A 17,462-nucleotide genomic window follows, 5' to 3' on the forward strand; every position below is an offset into this window, starting at 1 on the left:
AAAAGATATCACAAGAAGTACTAATATATGTCTAAGAATTATAGAAGGAAAAACAAGAGGAAGGAAATCCAGATGATATCTGCAAATATGATGGCTGAGCATTTTCCAGAAAAAATGAAAGAATGGTTTCTATCATGAAGACTTCAATTTCCAAACAGAATTACAAAATCACTTTATATCTACACATATACCAAAATAAAACTTCAAAATACTAAAAATAAAGAGGCATTTAAAAATAGTGAAAAGTATCTCTTGAGCAAGAGGAAAAAAAGAAATTAGAACAAGATTGATAGCAGATCAAAGTCAAAAATTTTATAATTGAACTGTGCTGATAAATAAGAATAATGGCAACTTTGAGAAAAAAGAGTCATATGATTTGAACTATGATTGTATAGTATTAGAAAAACTTTTTTTGATATTTTCACTAGAACGGCATATGACAAAAAAAAAATATGTCCAAATGACTTCAAAATAATTTTGAAGTTTGAATTTTATTTTTAAAGAAAAAAAAATCTTTTAGAAACAGGGCACTATAAAGTATTTCTACTAGCAGCTGCTATTTTAATGGAAATTCAAAAAGATATAGTTGAAGCAGAATGCAAATGGTCCAGGATAGAATGCTTGTGTTAGAAGACAGATTGAAAAGAAAAAAAAGAAGTGGGAAAAATACATTATTGCCTTTTAAAAATAAAAAATGCAAGGTTAAAATAAAATGAAGAATTAAAAGCACTAAATTAAGGTGTAAGTTGGAAAGTAAATGGATGTACACAAATGCATTGTTCAAGAAGACTCTTTTTTTTTCTTAAGGTATTGAATTGTTATAAACTTTGAGAATATATTTTGTTATCTCCAAAGGTAAAGCTAAAATGGTCAAAACATAGCATATATCATTCAGTGGAGGAAAGTGAAAGAAATATCTAATTAATTAAAGCAGGCAAGAAACACAGCAATAAGCAAAAATATAAAACTAGAGAAAAAATAGCAAAACACAAAGTTACATAGGAGATAGAAACACAACAGCAATTGTATTAAATGTAAATGGATAAAAAGTTCCAGTTAAGAGACATTGATAATTAGAAAGTTGATTTTTAAAAAGAATATATTTTCAAAAATAACCCTGCATCAAAAGACACATTTAAAACATTAGGTACAGAGAATAGTTGGTGAAAGGATAGGAAAAAATGTGCCTTGATAATACTAAAGAAAACTGTTTACCTGTACACATATTAGACAAAAGTAGGAAGGAAGGAAGGAAGGAAGGAAGGAAGGAAGGAAGGAAGGAAGAGAAAGAAAGAAAAAAGAAAGAGAAGGAAATGTTATTTGGACTAAAGAGTCACATCTTAATTAGAAAATATTTAACTCATGAAAAATATATGAAAATCTCATATATAATAAATATATAATATATATTTATATGTATTATTATATAAAATATATAAAATTATATTATATATAGATTAAAATACATTTTATAGAAAAGTAAAAATATACATACATATATAATGATAATATATATAATATCTTAAAATACAGAACAAGAATAGGTACCTAGCAATAACGAGATTTAAATTTTCAATTAAAAATGCAGATTTAACATGCCTCTTTCAGCAGAAAATCAGTAAAGATATATAAGATTTGAATAGCATAATTAATAAACAACTTAATGGTTGTGGATAGAACCCTGCACCTAAGAACTAGAGAGTTCACATTCATTTTGGAATGTTATCAGCTTATTTAAATCTTGAGACAGGATGAGATCACCAAGGGACTGAGATCTTAGAAAAGAGAAGGGAACAATTTGTCTGTTCAATTCTGGGGTGCTAAATAGCAAAATCTCTGAGACAGAGAAGCAGTGGTCCGTGAGTCAGGTAGGTATCTTGGAAGGCAAATGAGTACAGTTAATCAAGGAGAAAGAAGTGCCCATCAACTGCCACCCTGAAAAGAAAAAAATTGGTAAATTGCTTTGGAGTAGGTTAAGAAAAGATGACAGGAGAGAATTTAAAGATTTCTTTCTATCACAGAGCATCGATTTTGAATATAACAAATTGAATAGATAGTAACAAAGGGATACAGATTCTGGGTACCAGGAGATGTTTGCTAAAAGCAACAGACGTTTGCTGAAAGAGAGGGCTCTTCATTAGTTTTCACATATTTCGAAATGTAATTATACATTAACAAATAATCTTGTGCTACAGAGGAAACCACAACATAAATTACTAAATATTTAAAGGTGAATGATAATGAAATTACTACACATAATATTTTTTATTTAAACTTTTTGGTGTAATAGGGCTAATCTAGTACTTTGAGGGAACTTTATAGCTTTAAATATATTTATCAGGAATTAAAAAATCCATAATACTGAATTAAACATTTAGGACAAAAAGTCGAAAAGCAACAGAACCAAAGAAATAAGAATGAGAACTAACATAGATAAGGACAAAAATCCTATCCACCCGTATCAATGTTATCAAGAACTGGTATATAACCACTGTTAAACCCATCCTCCCCCCCCAAAAAAAAATAAATAACCCCTCCTAAACCAATGTTAAATTCACAACAGTAATCATACATCTGAAATTCAGCCTATCTGTGAAAACTATAGTAAGTTTAATTCCACAGCTAAAAGTTAACCAATCTCTAACTCTTCCCATTTCTCAAAGTTTGCCATCTCTGATGGTCATGCTTCCCCAAACCTCAGATCGGTTCTCTTCTTTGCTCAGAAATGTTGTGTCCTACAAACACAGCTCTGTCTTGTTTAGCAAGCAATCAGCTATTTATTTCGGATATGAAGTAGAGGCTTCTTCCTCTGAGGTTATGTATCCCAAAGATACTAATTTCCATATGCGGACAATTACAAGGGTATTCATTGCAGACTAATTTGGGATGTCAGGGAGTTGGAAGCGAACTGGATGTCTACAACTATGGAAGTAGATACATGTTAAGAAAGGGATACATTCCTAATAGTAAAAGGCAAAAGTCAGAAACAATAGTTTAGATGTACACATACAAGGGCAACACATATACACCTTTAAAACACAGTGCTTGGTTAAAAAAAAAAAAGAGGTAAAAAAACAGGATGAGACACATACACAGTATAATCCAAATCATCTATCTCAGTCAAAAGCGGAGGACAACTATATACTACCTATTTTGCAAAAATAATGGAAACAAAAAGATGCACATTCCCCTCTTTAGAATGTCTGCCTCTGGGAGTCCTGGAATGGGGGTGAAGAACAAGAAGGAGGGGAGAGTAAGGTAAAATAAAATAAAATAAAATAAAATAAAATAAAATAAGCCAAGTATAGCGAAGGGTAAAGGGAGGGAAGCGAAATGGAGAGGAAGGGAGGGGAGAGGAGGATAGAAAACCTAGAGGAGAGAAAGGTAGGGGGAGGTGAGGAGAGAATCAGAGGGAAAGAGAAAAGAGAGGACAGAACAGGAGCAGAAGCAAGAGAGGGGAAGAAAAGGGAAAAGAAAAACAAGGAGAGAAGGGCAAGGAAAGAGAATGTATGAGAAGGGAAGAAGAGGGAAGAAGAGGAGGAAGTAGAAAGGAGACTCCTGCTCCAGTGTTGTTAATGTGTTATAAATTAAGCTTTTTTTTTTTAACCTGGGAAACAAAAATTCAATTAATGAAGTAATGATGACAAATGTGTACAGATCAGAGTAACAAATTACTACAAAACTATTTGTTTTAATATATGCTCTAAAGCTCAAATGAGCCATATTTCTAGTTTTTTCCATGCCTGGACATAAAGATATAATTTCCCATACAATCTGCTAAAATTGATGAATATCTTCTCTCCTAGAAGCATTTATTTTCATGTTTCTTGAAGGCTTTTTTTTTTTAAAGATTTTATTATTTATTCAGAGAGACACACACACACACACACAGAGAGAGAGAGAGAGAGGCAGAGACATAGGCAGAGAGAGAAGCAGACTCCCTGTGGGAAACCCAGTGAGAGACTCCATCCCAGGACTCTGGGATCAGGACCTGAGCTGAAGACATAAGTGCAACACCTGAGCTACCCAGGTGCTCCTCTTGAACGCTTTCACTAGGCACTCTTTTTCTTTTTTAAAAAATGTTATTTATTTATTTATTCATGAGAGACAGAGAGAGAGAGAGGCAGAGACACAGGCAGAGAGAGAAGCAGAAGCTCCAACGTGGGACTCGATCCCTGGCCTCCAGGATCACACCCTGGGCTGAAAGCAGGGCTAAACTGCTGAGACACTGAGACTGCCCAGCAATCCTTTTCTTAAAATAATTAAATATTTGGTGGAAAAGCAAAGGTAAGCTAAAATTTGTTTTTTCATGCATACAACCTCTATACATCTTTATTTTATTTAGCTTTTTTGGTGGCATCCTTAACTTTTCATCATGCATTGTATTATCACAGTTTTGAAACCCAAGAGGAAAAAATAAAATATAATAAAGGATTCATCCTTTGTCTTTTGGGGTGAAAGAATAAAACCTTTTTCTATATCATATCTTAAATTATGTACCTATGTATAGATAGATTGCAATTTCATGCATAGGCATTATCTATAAATGAATGTGTTACTTTAGTGTAATTATCATGGAAAGCTTCCACCCATTGAAATAACCATACCATAGTCTAAATCATTTTTTTAAAGATTTATTTATTTATTTATTTATTCAGAGAGAGAGAGAGAGAGAGAGACAGAGGCAGAGACACAGGCAGAGGGAGAAGCACGCTCCAAGCAGGGAGCCTGATGTGGGACTCAATCCCGGGTCTCCAGGATCATACCCCGGGCTGCAGGTGGCGCTAAACTGATACGCCACCGGGGCTGCCCCAGAAATTCTTTTTTTTTTTTTTTTTTAAGTAGGCTGCACACCCAGCATGACATCCAACATGGGGCTTGAACTCACAACCCTGAGATCAACATCTGAGCTGAGATCGAGAGTTGGACACTTAACCAACTGAGCCACTCAAGCATCCCCTAAATCATTTTTGATTCAGAATTGTTCAAAAGTTATTTTATGTACTGAATAGATACACGGTTTACAGAAGCATTACTTCATTTTGCTATATCTGATTTCTTAAAAACATTATATTACACAAAATGAACAGCCCCTCTCATTCCACAAAATGAATGATTTCACCTGTTCTCCCCAATTAAACCCACTTACATAGGACCTAAGTTTAATACCATGGAGAATAAGTATGGAGATTGCTCCACAGGTACCTGTGAAGGTACATAAGCACCTGGCCTCTTACACGTATCTAAATGTTTTCTCTATTCTTTCCTACCTGAGTGATTGAGTTGTGGTGCATTAGCAACAACAACAAACAAACAAAAACCCTAATATTTTTTAAAGACCATGCATCATCGCCATAGTTCGTAAAAACTTCTGGTCCCACAAATGAAAAAAAAAAAGAGAGACAAACAATAAAATAGACTCTTAAATGTGGAGAACAAACTGATGGGTCACCAGATGAATGCTGGGTGGAGGAGTGAAAAAGGTGAAGAGGACGAAGAGTACACTTACCACGATGAGCACAGGGTAATGTACAGACTTGTTGGGCCGTTATATTGTGTATATCTGAAAAGAATATAACGCTGTATGTTAATTATATTTAAATTTTAAAGAAGGAATAATAAAAAAAAAAACCTTTTAGTTCCGCTTCAGTTGATCCACAATTCTTTGTTGGCTAAATTGCACCAGAATAATGGTATTAAGATTGTAACTTGTTGGCAGAGATACGGGTTTGAGAAAAGGCTTAAAAATGCCTCTCTTTTAAAAGAAAAGCTTCCAATGTTTTAAAGGGTTTTCAAGTCCTAAAAATACAGAAATGTTGAAATTTAAGTTTCTTGTCAGAAACGTTGGAATTTAACTTTCTTGTCTGTTTCCAATTCACTCATTATACATGCCATATATGTCATTATATACAGTAGTGGAATATGCAAAAGTGAGAGTGTTCTAACCTAAACAAAGGAACTGGTGAAAGCATTTATAGTGTTCAGATTTCCATATATCAGTCTTGGGTTACAGGCTGTCTGCATCAGAGAACTTGAATTTGCTCTTGAATCTGCTCTATTGCTCTTAGCTTTTTTTTTTTTTTTTTTTTTTTTTTAGCTCGAATAAGGAAAGGCACTAGGAGATTCCTAAAGATCTTTTTTTTTTCTTCTTTGCCACTGTCCCTAGGCAAGAGGGAGGAATTAGCCTTGTAACCAGATCTTTCTAGTTTCTGCATTTAATTTTAAGCAAGAAAGCAGGAGACTAAAGATGCACGGCTGACAGAGAGCGGCAGAGGGCAGTATTTACTCATGGCTGGATCATACCAAGGCTCAGAAAAAGTTTTAAATTTGGTGGGGTCACCGTGGCAGAAATGTATGACATATGCCCTAAATTTGCATTCCTTGGCTTAAACTCGTATTTTCTAAATGGTTTCCCTTAAAGGGGAAAGAATACTCACCTGATTCCCCGTCACTTTTTTTTTTCTTTAGTGAACCAACGCATGCCAACCACAAAACTTAGCAACGGTCAATAGCAGAGGAATTAACCTGGGTTCAGTAACGTGGCACGTGGGCTTTTTTTTTTTTTTTTAAGAATCTAGTTTCATTTTATTTATTTCTATTTTTCTCATATCCATCCTTTCCCCAGACCAAAATAATAATAATAATAATGAATAATAATAATAACAAACAAACACAACAAAAGGAAACAGAACTTCATCAGGATTCCTTTGGCTACAGAATGTCAAGGGGGAAATACTCCAACAGGGATCAAAATTCCAAACTCTGCAACAGGAAAAAGATCTCCGTGTTTCCAAAGGGCCATCCCTGTGATTGTTGAGACTGTAGGGCTTAGCTACTGGCACCTGGGATCCATTTGGGAAGGGAAACAAAACAAACACTGAGTTCCCCTGGCTTTTCCTATAGGAAGTCCAAAGGGCCATTGGTATGGAGGCCTCAGTGTCCCCTGGTCACCTGGAAAGTGGGGGGGGGGGGGGGGAGGGCGGGTGCAGCTTGAGAGGCCCGCTCGCCCCGGGCTTCGGGGAGCTGGTTCTGCAGACAGAGGAACCGCGACGGCTGGGGTTGGGGTCTGTGGGGTCGCCTCCTCGTGCGGCAGCCCCCTCCCCTCGCCTCGCAGGAGAGGGGGCAGGAAATGGTTAAAGCAACTGTGCGCCGCGCATTCCCAGACAGGCTTTGCTTAATCCTTCCTCCGCGCTCCAGCAGACCCTCGCCCCCCGCCTCCCTTTTATTTCTCTCGACCCCCTTCCCCCCGAGTTATTAGGAGCAGAACAACCTAACGGGCCTGCCTGAGACCCCGCCACTCAAGCTATTTATCTGCAAGCCCGACCCCACCCCCATCCATCCTGCGGCAGCTTTTTTGCTGTTATTTCTCTGACGCCGGCCAAGATTTGACCAAAAAGAAAGGGGGTGGGTGCGGGTGCGGGGGGGGGGGGAGGAAAAGCAAAACAAAACAAAAAGAAAGAAGAAAAAAAGAAGCATCCCCCTTCCCAGCGCCCCGACTCGCGGGGCTCCCACCCCCGACCGCCCGGGGTCCTCGGAGAGGCGGGCGAGGTTCGCACCCGGGGAAGCCAGGCGGGGCCCCCCCACGCCGGGGAGCGCTCGCGGTGGGAGCGGCGGGCGGGGCGGCCCCGGGCGGCGGCCCAAGGGGGCGGGGGCGGGGGCGCGGGCGAGGGAGGGGCGGAAGGTGACAGCCGCGGAGCCCCGGGGCGTGCGGGCCGAGTCGGGCGCGGGATCGCGGCGCGGCCGGCGAAGTTTCGGAGCCCTGCCCCGGGTCGCCGCCCCCCCCCCCCCGCCTGGTGGGTGTTGCAGCGACGGTCGCTGCGTGTGCGCGCGTGTGTGTGTGAGTGTGTGTGCGTGCGCGTGTGCGTGCGCGCAGCGGGGGAGAGGCGGGGAGCGCCGCGGACCAGCCCGGGAGGCGCAGAGCTGCGCGCCGAGCTCCGGCTGCTCCATCCCGGCCCGGGCGCCCGCCCCGAGCTGCCGGGCGCCGCCGCGACCCAGCGCCGACCTCCCCGCCGCCGCCGCCGCCGCCGGTGAAGGACACGGAGGGACCAGCCGCGCGCCCCCCGCACCCCGCTCCCCGCTCCCCGCCCCAAACAGAAAGCCTTGTGGATTACAAAGTGAAACTGACGCGGGACAATAAGAGCCGGGATAACCCGGGCAGGGGCGAGGCGCGCGGGAGGGCGCTGCCGACCGCGGCCGCCGCACCGCCACCCCCGGGCATGGTGACGGGGGGGCGCTCCGGGCCCGCGCGCTGCTCCTGCCCGACCCCCGCCGGGCCGAGAAGAAAGGGGGACGGACCTGCACTCCCTTTGGATGTACAAATAATGAGTCGGCAGAGGTGAAAAAAAAGAAAAAAAAGAGAAAAGAAAAGAAAAGGAAGGAAAGAAAAGAGGAAAGGAAAGAAGGGGGGAGATGCTGAGGAGCCCTGGATGCTGCGGGCGCGCGGCCACCGGCTCGAAGCCGCAGCAGGGGTGGCGGCGGCGGCAGGAGCAGGAGCAGGAGCAGGAGCAGGGGCAGGGGCAGGGGCGCAGCTGAGCGCCCCCGGGTACCCGAGCCCGAGCGCCGGCGCCAGCGCTTGGAACGCAGTCGCCAGCTGCCAGCGCGCAGACGCGGGCGCCCGGGCCTCGGCGGCCCCTTCCGCAGCCCTGATCCCGAGGAGTGAGGGGGGCCCTCGAGGCAGTCCCTCGCCTCCAGCGTTGGGGAGAGGGATTCGACCCTCTCCCGGGTTCCCCACCGCTCCCTGCCCCCCGGGCGCAGCCGTTCTTGCCACGCATCTCCGCCGGCGCCTGTGCGTCCCTCTCCAGTTCCTTCGCCCTGGGTAAGTTCTAAAGTTTCTGAAGAACCATTGTTTGCGATGATTCCTCATATACCTTGAATACAGGCAGCCTCCGCCCGGGCGAAAACGCTCAGACTCTCTGCATTCCAAAAAAAGAAGAAAAAAAAAAAAAAGAAAAGAAAAAAGAAAACCCCAAACCCCCACAAAAGTGGAGGGGGACAATGTAGGAGGTTTGCGAAACTTTTCTGGGGGATTTGTCAACGCAGAGGAAGGAGTGTCCCGCGGAATGCCTTGGCGCTTTCCGTCGGGGCATCAGTCTGGTCCTGCAAGTCCAAGTGGCCACCTGGAGCCTTTCTCTGAAGCGGGCTGCTTCCGCGGGGCTGGAGGGTCTTTGAAATAGCGGAGCCCTCAGAGGCATCGCCGCGCCCGGTGCCGGGGCTACCTGATCCCTGCTGCTGCTCTTCCTGCATCACTCTCCCTTCGCTTCTCTTCGTCACCCCGTTCCAGGGAGCCGGGACCATGCGCTTGGCGGCGGACGGGGCGCCCGGGCGCCCTTGGCTCCAGCCGCCCACTCTGTCGGTCTTCCAGCTCCTCCGAGTCCTGTGGCTGCTCTCACAGCTGCCCGGGCCGGCCCGGGTCCGCGGGGCCGAGCAGCGCCAGGTGTTCCAGGTGCTGGAGGAGCAGCCGCCCGGCACGCTGGTGGGCACCATCCAGACGCGCCCCGGCTTCACCTACCGGCTCAGCGAAAGCCACGCCCTGTTTGCCATCAACAGTAGCACCGGGGCCGTCTACACCACCGCCACCATCGACCGCGAGAGCCTGCCCAGCGACGTGATCAACCTGGTGGTGCTTTCCAGCTCCCCCACCTACCCCACCGAAGTGCGGGTGCTGGTGCGGGACCTCAACGACAACGCGCCGGTCTTCCCCGATCCGTCCATCGTGGTCACTTTCAAGGAGGACAGTAGCAGCGGACGCCAGGTCATCTTGGATACGGCCACCGACTCGGACATCGGCTCCAACGGTGTGGACCACCGCTCTTACCGCATCGTCCAGGGCAACGAGGCGGGGCGCTTCCGCCTGGACATCACCCTGAACCCGAGCGGCGAGGGGGCGTTTCTGCACCTGGTGTCCAAGGGCGGGCTGGACCGCGAGGTCACGCCGCAGTACCAGCTGCTGGTGGAGGTGGAGGACAAGGGGGAGCCGAAGCGGCGGGGCTACCTGCAGGTGAACGTGACCGTGCAGGACATCAATGACAACCCCCCGGTGTTTGGCAGCTCGCACTACCAGGCGGGGGTGCCGGAGGACGCGGCGGTGGGCTCCAGCGTCCTCCAGGTGGCGGCGGCGGACGCGGACGAGGGCACCAACGCGGCCATCCGCTACCGGCTGCAGGACGAGGGCACGCCCTTCCAGATGGACCCCGAGACCGGGCTCATCACGGTGAGGGAGCCCCTGGACTTCGAGGCCAGGCGCCAGTACTCGCTTACGCTGCAGGCTCTGGACCGGGGCGTGCCTTCCCTGACCGGCCGCGCCGAGGCGCTCATTCAGCTGCTGGACGTCAACGACAACGACCCGGTGGTGAAATTCCGCTACTTCCCCGCCACCTCGCGCTACGCCTCTGTGGACGAGAACGCCCAGGTGGGCACCGTGGTGGCCCTGCTCACCGTGACCGACGCAGACTCGCCGGCGGCCAACGGCAACATCTCGGTGCAGATCCTAGGGGGCAACGAGCAGCGCCACTTCGAGGTGCAGAGCAGCAAAGTGCCAAACCTGAGCCTCATCAAGGTGGCCAGCGCGCTGGACCGCGAGCGCATCCCTTCCTACAACCTCACGGTCTCCGTCTCCGATAACTTCGGGGCGCCCCCTGGCGCGGCGGCCCGGGCGCGCTCCTCGGTGGCAAGCCTGGTGATTTTTGTGAACGACATCAACGACCACCCTCCCGTGTTCGCGCAGCAGGTGTACAGAGTGAACCTGAGCGAGGAGGCGCCCCCGGGAAGCTACGTGAGCGGCGTGTCCGCCACCGATGGCGACTCTGGCCTCAACGCGAACCTGCGTTACAGCATCGTCTCTGGCAACGGCCTGGGTTGGTTCCACATCAGTGAACACAGCGGCCTCGTGACCACCGGGGCTGCGGGGGGCTTGGACCGTGAGCTTGCCTCCCAGATTGTGCTCAATATCAGCGCTCGGGACCAGGGGGTGCACCCCAAGTTTTCCTATGCCCAGCTCGTAGTAACGCTCCTGGATGTGAATGACGAGAAGCCGGCTTTTAGCCAGCCAGAGGGCTACGCCGTGTCTGTGGTTGAGAACGCCCCAACGGGGACAGAGCTACTGGTGCTCAGGGCCACTGACAGAGACCTGGGTGACAACGGGACGGTGCGCTTCTCCCTGCAGGAGGCGGAGACTGACCAGAGATCCTTCCGGCTGGATCCTGTGTCTGGGAGGTTGAGTACTATCGCCTCCTTGGACAGGGAGGAGCAAGCTTTTTACTCCCTGCTGGTCCTGGCCACAGATCTGGGCTCCCCTCCGCAGTCATCGATGGCTCGCATAAATGTCAGTCTCCTGGATGTGAATGACAACAGTCCTGTGTTCTACCCAGTCCAATACTTTGCTCACATTCAGGAGAATGAGCCTGGGGGAAGTTACATCACCACGGTATCTGCCACTGACCCAGATCTGGGTCTCAATGGGACTGTCAGATACAGTATCTCGGCCGGGGACAGGTCTCGGTTTCAAGTCAATGCTCAGAGCGGGGTTATTTCTACCAGAATGGCCCTAGACAGAGAAGAGAAGACAGCTTACCAGTTGCAGATAGTGGCCACCGATGGTGGCAATTTACAGTCTCCCAACCAGGCGATAGTAACCATCACGGTCCTGGACACTCAAGACAACCCACCTGTGTTCAGCCAGGCCGCCTACAGCTTCGTGGTCTTTGAGAATGTGGCCCTGGGATATCATGTGGGTAGTGTGTCTGCATCCACCATGGATCTCAATTCCAACATCAGTTATCTCATTACTACTGGGGATCAGAAAGGTATGTTTGCTATCAACCAGGTCTCGGGGCACCTTACCACGGCAAGTGTGATTGACAGAGAAGAGCAATCCTTTTATCAGCTGAAAGTAGTGGCCAGTGGGGGCACAGTGACTGGAGACACTATGGTTAACATAACAGTTAAGGACTTGAATGACAACTCTCCCCATTTCCTTCAGGCAGTAGAGAGTGTAAACGTGGTGGAGAATTGGCAGGCAGGTCACAGCATTTTCCAGGCCAAAGCTGTGGACCCCGACGAAGGTGTCAATGGCATGGTACTCTATAGCCTGAAGCAAAACCCCAAGAACCTGTTTACTATCAATGAAAAGAATGGTAATATCAGTCTGCTAGGGCCCCTGGATGTTCACGCTGGTTCCTACCAAATAGAGATCTTGGCGTCCGATATGGGTGTCCCGCAGCTCTCCTCTAGCTTCATCTTAACGGTTTATGTTCATGATGTAAATGACAACCCACCAGTGTTTGACCAGCTTTCTTATGAGGTCACCCTCTCTGAGTCAGAACCTGTGAATTCCCGATTCTTTAAAGTGCAAGCTTTTGATAAGGATTCGGGAGCAAATGGTGAAATTGCGTACAGCATTGCTGAAGGAAATACTGGGGATGCTTTTGGCATATTCCCAGATGGTCAATTGTATATAAAAAGTGAACTGGACCGTGAACTTCAAGACAGATATGTTTTACTGGTTGTTGCTTCTGACAGAGCAGTGGAACCCCTTAGCGCTACTGTGAATGTTACTGTAATTTTAGAAGATGTAAATGATAACAGACCTCTTTTTAACAGTACCAATTACACATTTTATTTTGAAGAGGAGCAGAGAGCTGGGTCGTCTGTGGGCAAAGTAAATGCTATAGATAAAGACTTTGGGCCAAATGGAGAAGTGAGGTATTCTTTTGAAATGGTGCAGCCAGATTTTGAGTTGCATGCTATCAGTGGGGAAATCACAAACACTCGCCAGTTTGACAGGGAGTCTCTTATGAGGCAGAGGGGGACTGCAGTGTTTAGCTTTACGGTCATTGCAGTGGATCGGGGGCTCCCTCAGCCTCTCAAGGATCAGGCCACAGTACATGTTTACATGAAGGATATAAATGATAATGCGCCCAAATTTTTAAAAGACTTTTACCAAGCTACAATATCAGAGTCAGCAGCCAACCTGACACAGGTTTTGAGAGTATCTGCCTCAGACGTCGATGAAGGTAATAATGGACTTATTCACTATTCCGTGATAAAAGGAAATGAGGAAAGACAGTTTGCTGTAGACAGTACCTCTGGTCAGGTGACACTAATTGGCAAACTAGACTATGAAGCAACACCTGCCTATTCCCTTGTAATACAAGCGGTGGATTCAGGGGCGGTCCCCCTCAATTCAACCTGTACCTTAAATATTGATATTTTAGATGAAAATGACAATACCCCTTCTTTCCCCAAATCGACACTGTTTGTTGACGTTTTGGAAAACATGAGGATTGGTGAACTTGTGTCCTCTGTCACTGCGACTGATTCAGATTCAGGTGACAATGCTGATTTACATTATAGTATTACTGGAACTAACAACCATGGGACTTTTAGCATTAGCCCAAACACTGGGAGTATTTTCCTGGCCAAAAAATTGGACTTTGAAACCCAGTCTCTGTACAAATTAAACATAACAGCAAAGGACCAAGGAAGACCTCCTCGTTCATCCACAATGTCAGTGGTCATACATGTGAGGGACTTTAATGACAATCCGCCCAGCTTTCCTCCTGGGGATATCTTCAAGTCTATTGTTGAGAACATTCCCATTGGAACGTCTGTCATTTCAGTGACTGCACATGACCCCGATGCAGACATTAATGGGCAGCTGTCCTATGCAATCATTCAACAGATGCCCAGGGGCAACCACTTTGGCATAGATGAAGTCAAAGGCACTATATATACGAATGCTGAAATAGATCGGGAGTTTGCTAATCTCTTTGAGTTAACCGTCAAAGCCAACGATCAAGCCGTGCCTATAGAAACTAGACGCTGTGCTTTGAAAAACGTGACCATTCTGGTCACGGACCTCAATGACAACGTTCCGATGTTTATATCACAAAATGCCCTTGCTGCGGACCCTTCAGCCGTGATTGGTTCTGTTCTGACAACGATCATGGCTGCAGACCCAGATGAAGGGGCGAATGGAGAAGTGGAGTATGAGATCATCAATGGGGACACGGACACCTTCATTGTGGATCGTTACAGTGGAGACTTGCGAGTGGCCTCAGCGCTGGTGCCTTCACAGCTGATCTATAACCTCATAGTTTCAGCAACAGACCTTGGCCCCGAGAGGAGGAAATCTACCACTGAGTTGACCATCATTCTTCAGGGCCTCGATGGACCTGTTTTTACTCAACCCAAGTATATAACTATTTTGAAGGAAGGTGAACCCATTGGTACCAATGTAATATCAATAGAAGCAGCTAGCCCTAGAGGATCTGAAGCCCCCGTGGAGTATTATATTGTCTCAGTTCGTTGTGAAGAAAAAACAGTTGGGCGTCTCTTTACTATTGGACGACAAACTGGCATAATTCAGACTGCAGCCATTCTGGACCGGGAGCAAGGAGCATGTCTTTACCTGGTGGATGTTTATGCCATAGAAAAGTCAACTGCCTTTCCCAGAACACAGAGAGCAGAGGTAATGAAAGATTTTGTAGTCATTTCTGAATTATTTGCTGATGTGCTTTTTAGAAAGATCATTCTCTCTTTAGAAAGATCATATTTACTTCCTATGACTTTTTACCTTCATTGTGTATTTGTTAATATTACTGACAGGAACGCATATAAAAGGTTCTGTCATAAAAAAGTAGCAAGAATCACATAATATTTAACTTAAATCTTGGTCAAAACCAAACAACAAACAGTTTAGATTTTATACTTCTCCTCATAGCAATCATATGTATAAGGCCAGGGAGAAATCTGCCCTTTCAGAAGTGCAGAAAAAAAAAAAAAAAAAAAAAAGAAAGAAAGAAAGAAAAAAAAAAGAAAAAATCCATTTGTCTCAGCTAAATCAGTGCACTGACTAGACACCTTTCAGTAAGGAAGTCTGCTAGAGAATGGGCAATTTCAGACTTAAGTTTCTATTCCAAAATGAAGAATTTGGTAGAAATCAGCATTATAGAAAAGCTTTGTGGGAGGAGTGGCAAGACAGTACAGACTGGCAGTTTACATCAGGACAGTATTAACTTTCACATCCTCAGCAGTCTTGGCAGTTTCTTTATAGACAGTGACTAATTTTAATGTGCTGAGCCAAGTTTGGGGAGATTCCTGATTTCATCTGCTTTCACGTTTGAGGCACTATCTTCTGACTTAGGGTAATCCTTTCTCTTCCCTCTTGAATAAAAGCATGTAATATGCTGTGAATTATCAGAGATTAGAGGGTGCTTCTTGATACAGATCTGTGTTTGGTACCATGCTGTAGGCACATGTTGTTCTGTCTGTGGATGGGTAAGAAATTAGGGTTGCTAGCATATGCCTGAAGAATTCTAAGCTTGGCCTTCTCTGGGGTATATTTTAGGCTACTACCTCTGTGTATTGTTGATTTGTATTTTCATTAAACTACTTCCAATGTTGTTTTGATGATCAACTAGAAATCACATAGCTACACTCTGGAAAGCTCTTGTTCCCTGTTTGCTAAGTTTCTTCTTTCCCTCCCCACTTCCCTCAAAGACATTCTAGTGTCACTCAGCCAAAAACATAAAATATCAAATGTGGTTTGTGATACTTGGCAGTAATCCAGGCACAATATACTAGTGAAATTGAGGCTTACGTATTTGTTTTCTTGCTTTCTTTCTTTTTTTTTTTTTTCCTGGGGGGAGAGGGGCAGGGGATGAGGGTTTTTCTTCATTTAAAATGTTCACTTATTATTATTATTATCTTTTTGAACCCCTTGTGATTTTTTTCATAATAGCTAGCTGTATCTGTTCTGCAGATAGAGCAGCATATTCATGGCCTTGAGGATATTAGAGATATAATTAGAGATATAATTCTTAATAGAGATATAATTCTTAGAGATATAATTCTAACTGGAATTCAGCTTTATCTTATATACATAGCCCTGAAGGGACTTCTAACCCAAATGTCCTCTTTTACCTAATTAGCTTTTTAAAGATCTTAACATGGGTCTTATATGTTGAGTTATTTGGTTTAACTTAGACCATGAATTAAATGTAATTTTATATTGATTTCGGGTTATCCCTCACGTTAGCCAATCCCCTATTTCTGCTTTCCTTCTCTGGGATTATTTATTAGATGAAGAGATTTAATTAGTCAGAAAACTGAAATATTTATTAAAAACAGGCAAATAAGTCATTCTAGACTTTAGATGAATTTGTTAAATGGTAAAAGAAATTATGTTATTGGTTGCTGTTGTTGTTTGGTTCAGTGCATTACATTTTATTAGAACAACATGGAGAGTGAGAAATAAATGCCCATTGGTATCATTAGATTTATTTTGTATTGTTACTTACTCATTAGATATGCAAAGATCAGCTTGGCTTAAATTTATTAAATGGTGCTGTCTCTGCAATAAGCATGAGAATTGAAAAATAATTATTATAAATCATTGTTGGTGATAGGGGATAATATGTCTGTTACATCTTTCATATCAAATAATATCAATGGAAAAAGTCACTCATATTTACTGCACCCTGTTTATCTAAAAGTCTGGGGATAATTCACTATGATGTTTTTTTTTTAAGTCAAAAAAACTGTCAGGGTATTTTCTGTGAACTAAAGTGCTGAAATTGTAAACCAAGTTTGAGTTTCCAAGCTCCAACCACTCCTATAATTAAAAGCAAATGTGTTTCTCCAAAGAATATTGAAAGCAGTAGTTGGGAGCTAGAATTTCATATTATTATTGGTTGTATCTTTCAAGTATATACAGTAAAGTTCTTTTCTTCCTTCTGCTCAAACAATTAATAAACTGTTACCGTGCAAAAATAAGTGATGTTACCCCTGATTGTCAGAGGTGATTTTTCAGTTGTTTTCAAGTGCAAACTTCACTCCAGTACATTTAAAAAAAAAATAAAAATACTTATGTGCACTGATAGAGGTCTGGGTTGCTTACTCAGGTTTCTGGCTAGAGTCATAGCTGATCACATTCCATGGGCAAGCAGAGGGTCAGTGGGTAAAAGAGAAATGATTTAATCTGCATTCTTTTTCAAGCTCTGACATTTGTGGAGAGAGCTAGGGACTGTGGCTCTGATATTGCTCATCTAGAGATCTGTCCAGCTGTACTCTTTCACTTACCCTACTTATATCTAAAACTTTGGCATGGATAGGAGTTGTTCGAGGATGGCTTCTGAGTTGCAGACATAAGATTTATTACAGTTTTGTGTCTTAGTATTCTTAGAAGAGTCTTGATTATGTTAGAACAGCTCATATAAAGTTTGTACTATTTTTCTAGGTTCAAGAAAAAATAAGGATGTAATACTTTAATAGATATTTCTTTTTTTAATGTGTTGTATAGAAACATGCAACTTAAGGACTTGCTTGTACCTCCAACAAAGCCGGAAGATGTGTTTCATTGATCTTTATTATCTCAGAGTCTAGCATATACCTGACATATAGTAGGTGCTCAGTACATGTTAGTTAAATGAGATGGTAGAGGAGTTAAGACCAGAATGTTTTCT

The 17,462-nt window shown here is 44.5% G+C and overlaps 1 protein-coding gene across 1 annotated transcript in view; it reads left to right on the top strand.

Moving 5' to 3' along the window:
* Window positions 1-7,875: 7,875 nt before the first annotated feature.
* Window positions 7,876-17,462, top strand: part of FAT4 (FAT atypical cadherin 4) — a 175,464-nt gene continuing 165,877 nt past the window's right edge. Inside the window, exon 1 of the mRNA XM_055317010.1 lies at window positions 7,876-14,467. Coding sequence (XP_055172985.1) covers window positions 9,293-14,467 — 5,175 coding nt within the window. The 5' untranslated portion in view covers window positions 7,876-9,292. The remainder of the gene's footprint in view (window positions 14,468-17,462) is intronic.

The sequence above is a fragment of the Nyctereutes procyonoides genome, unplaced genomic scaffold, assembly GCF_905146905.1.
Source record: "Nyctereutes procyonoides isolate TBG_1078 unplaced genomic scaffold, NYPRO_anot_genome, whole genome shotgun sequence".
NCBI classification, from domain to species: Eukaryota; Metazoa; Chordata; class Mammalia; order Carnivora; family Canidae; genus Nyctereutes; species Nyctereutes procyonoides.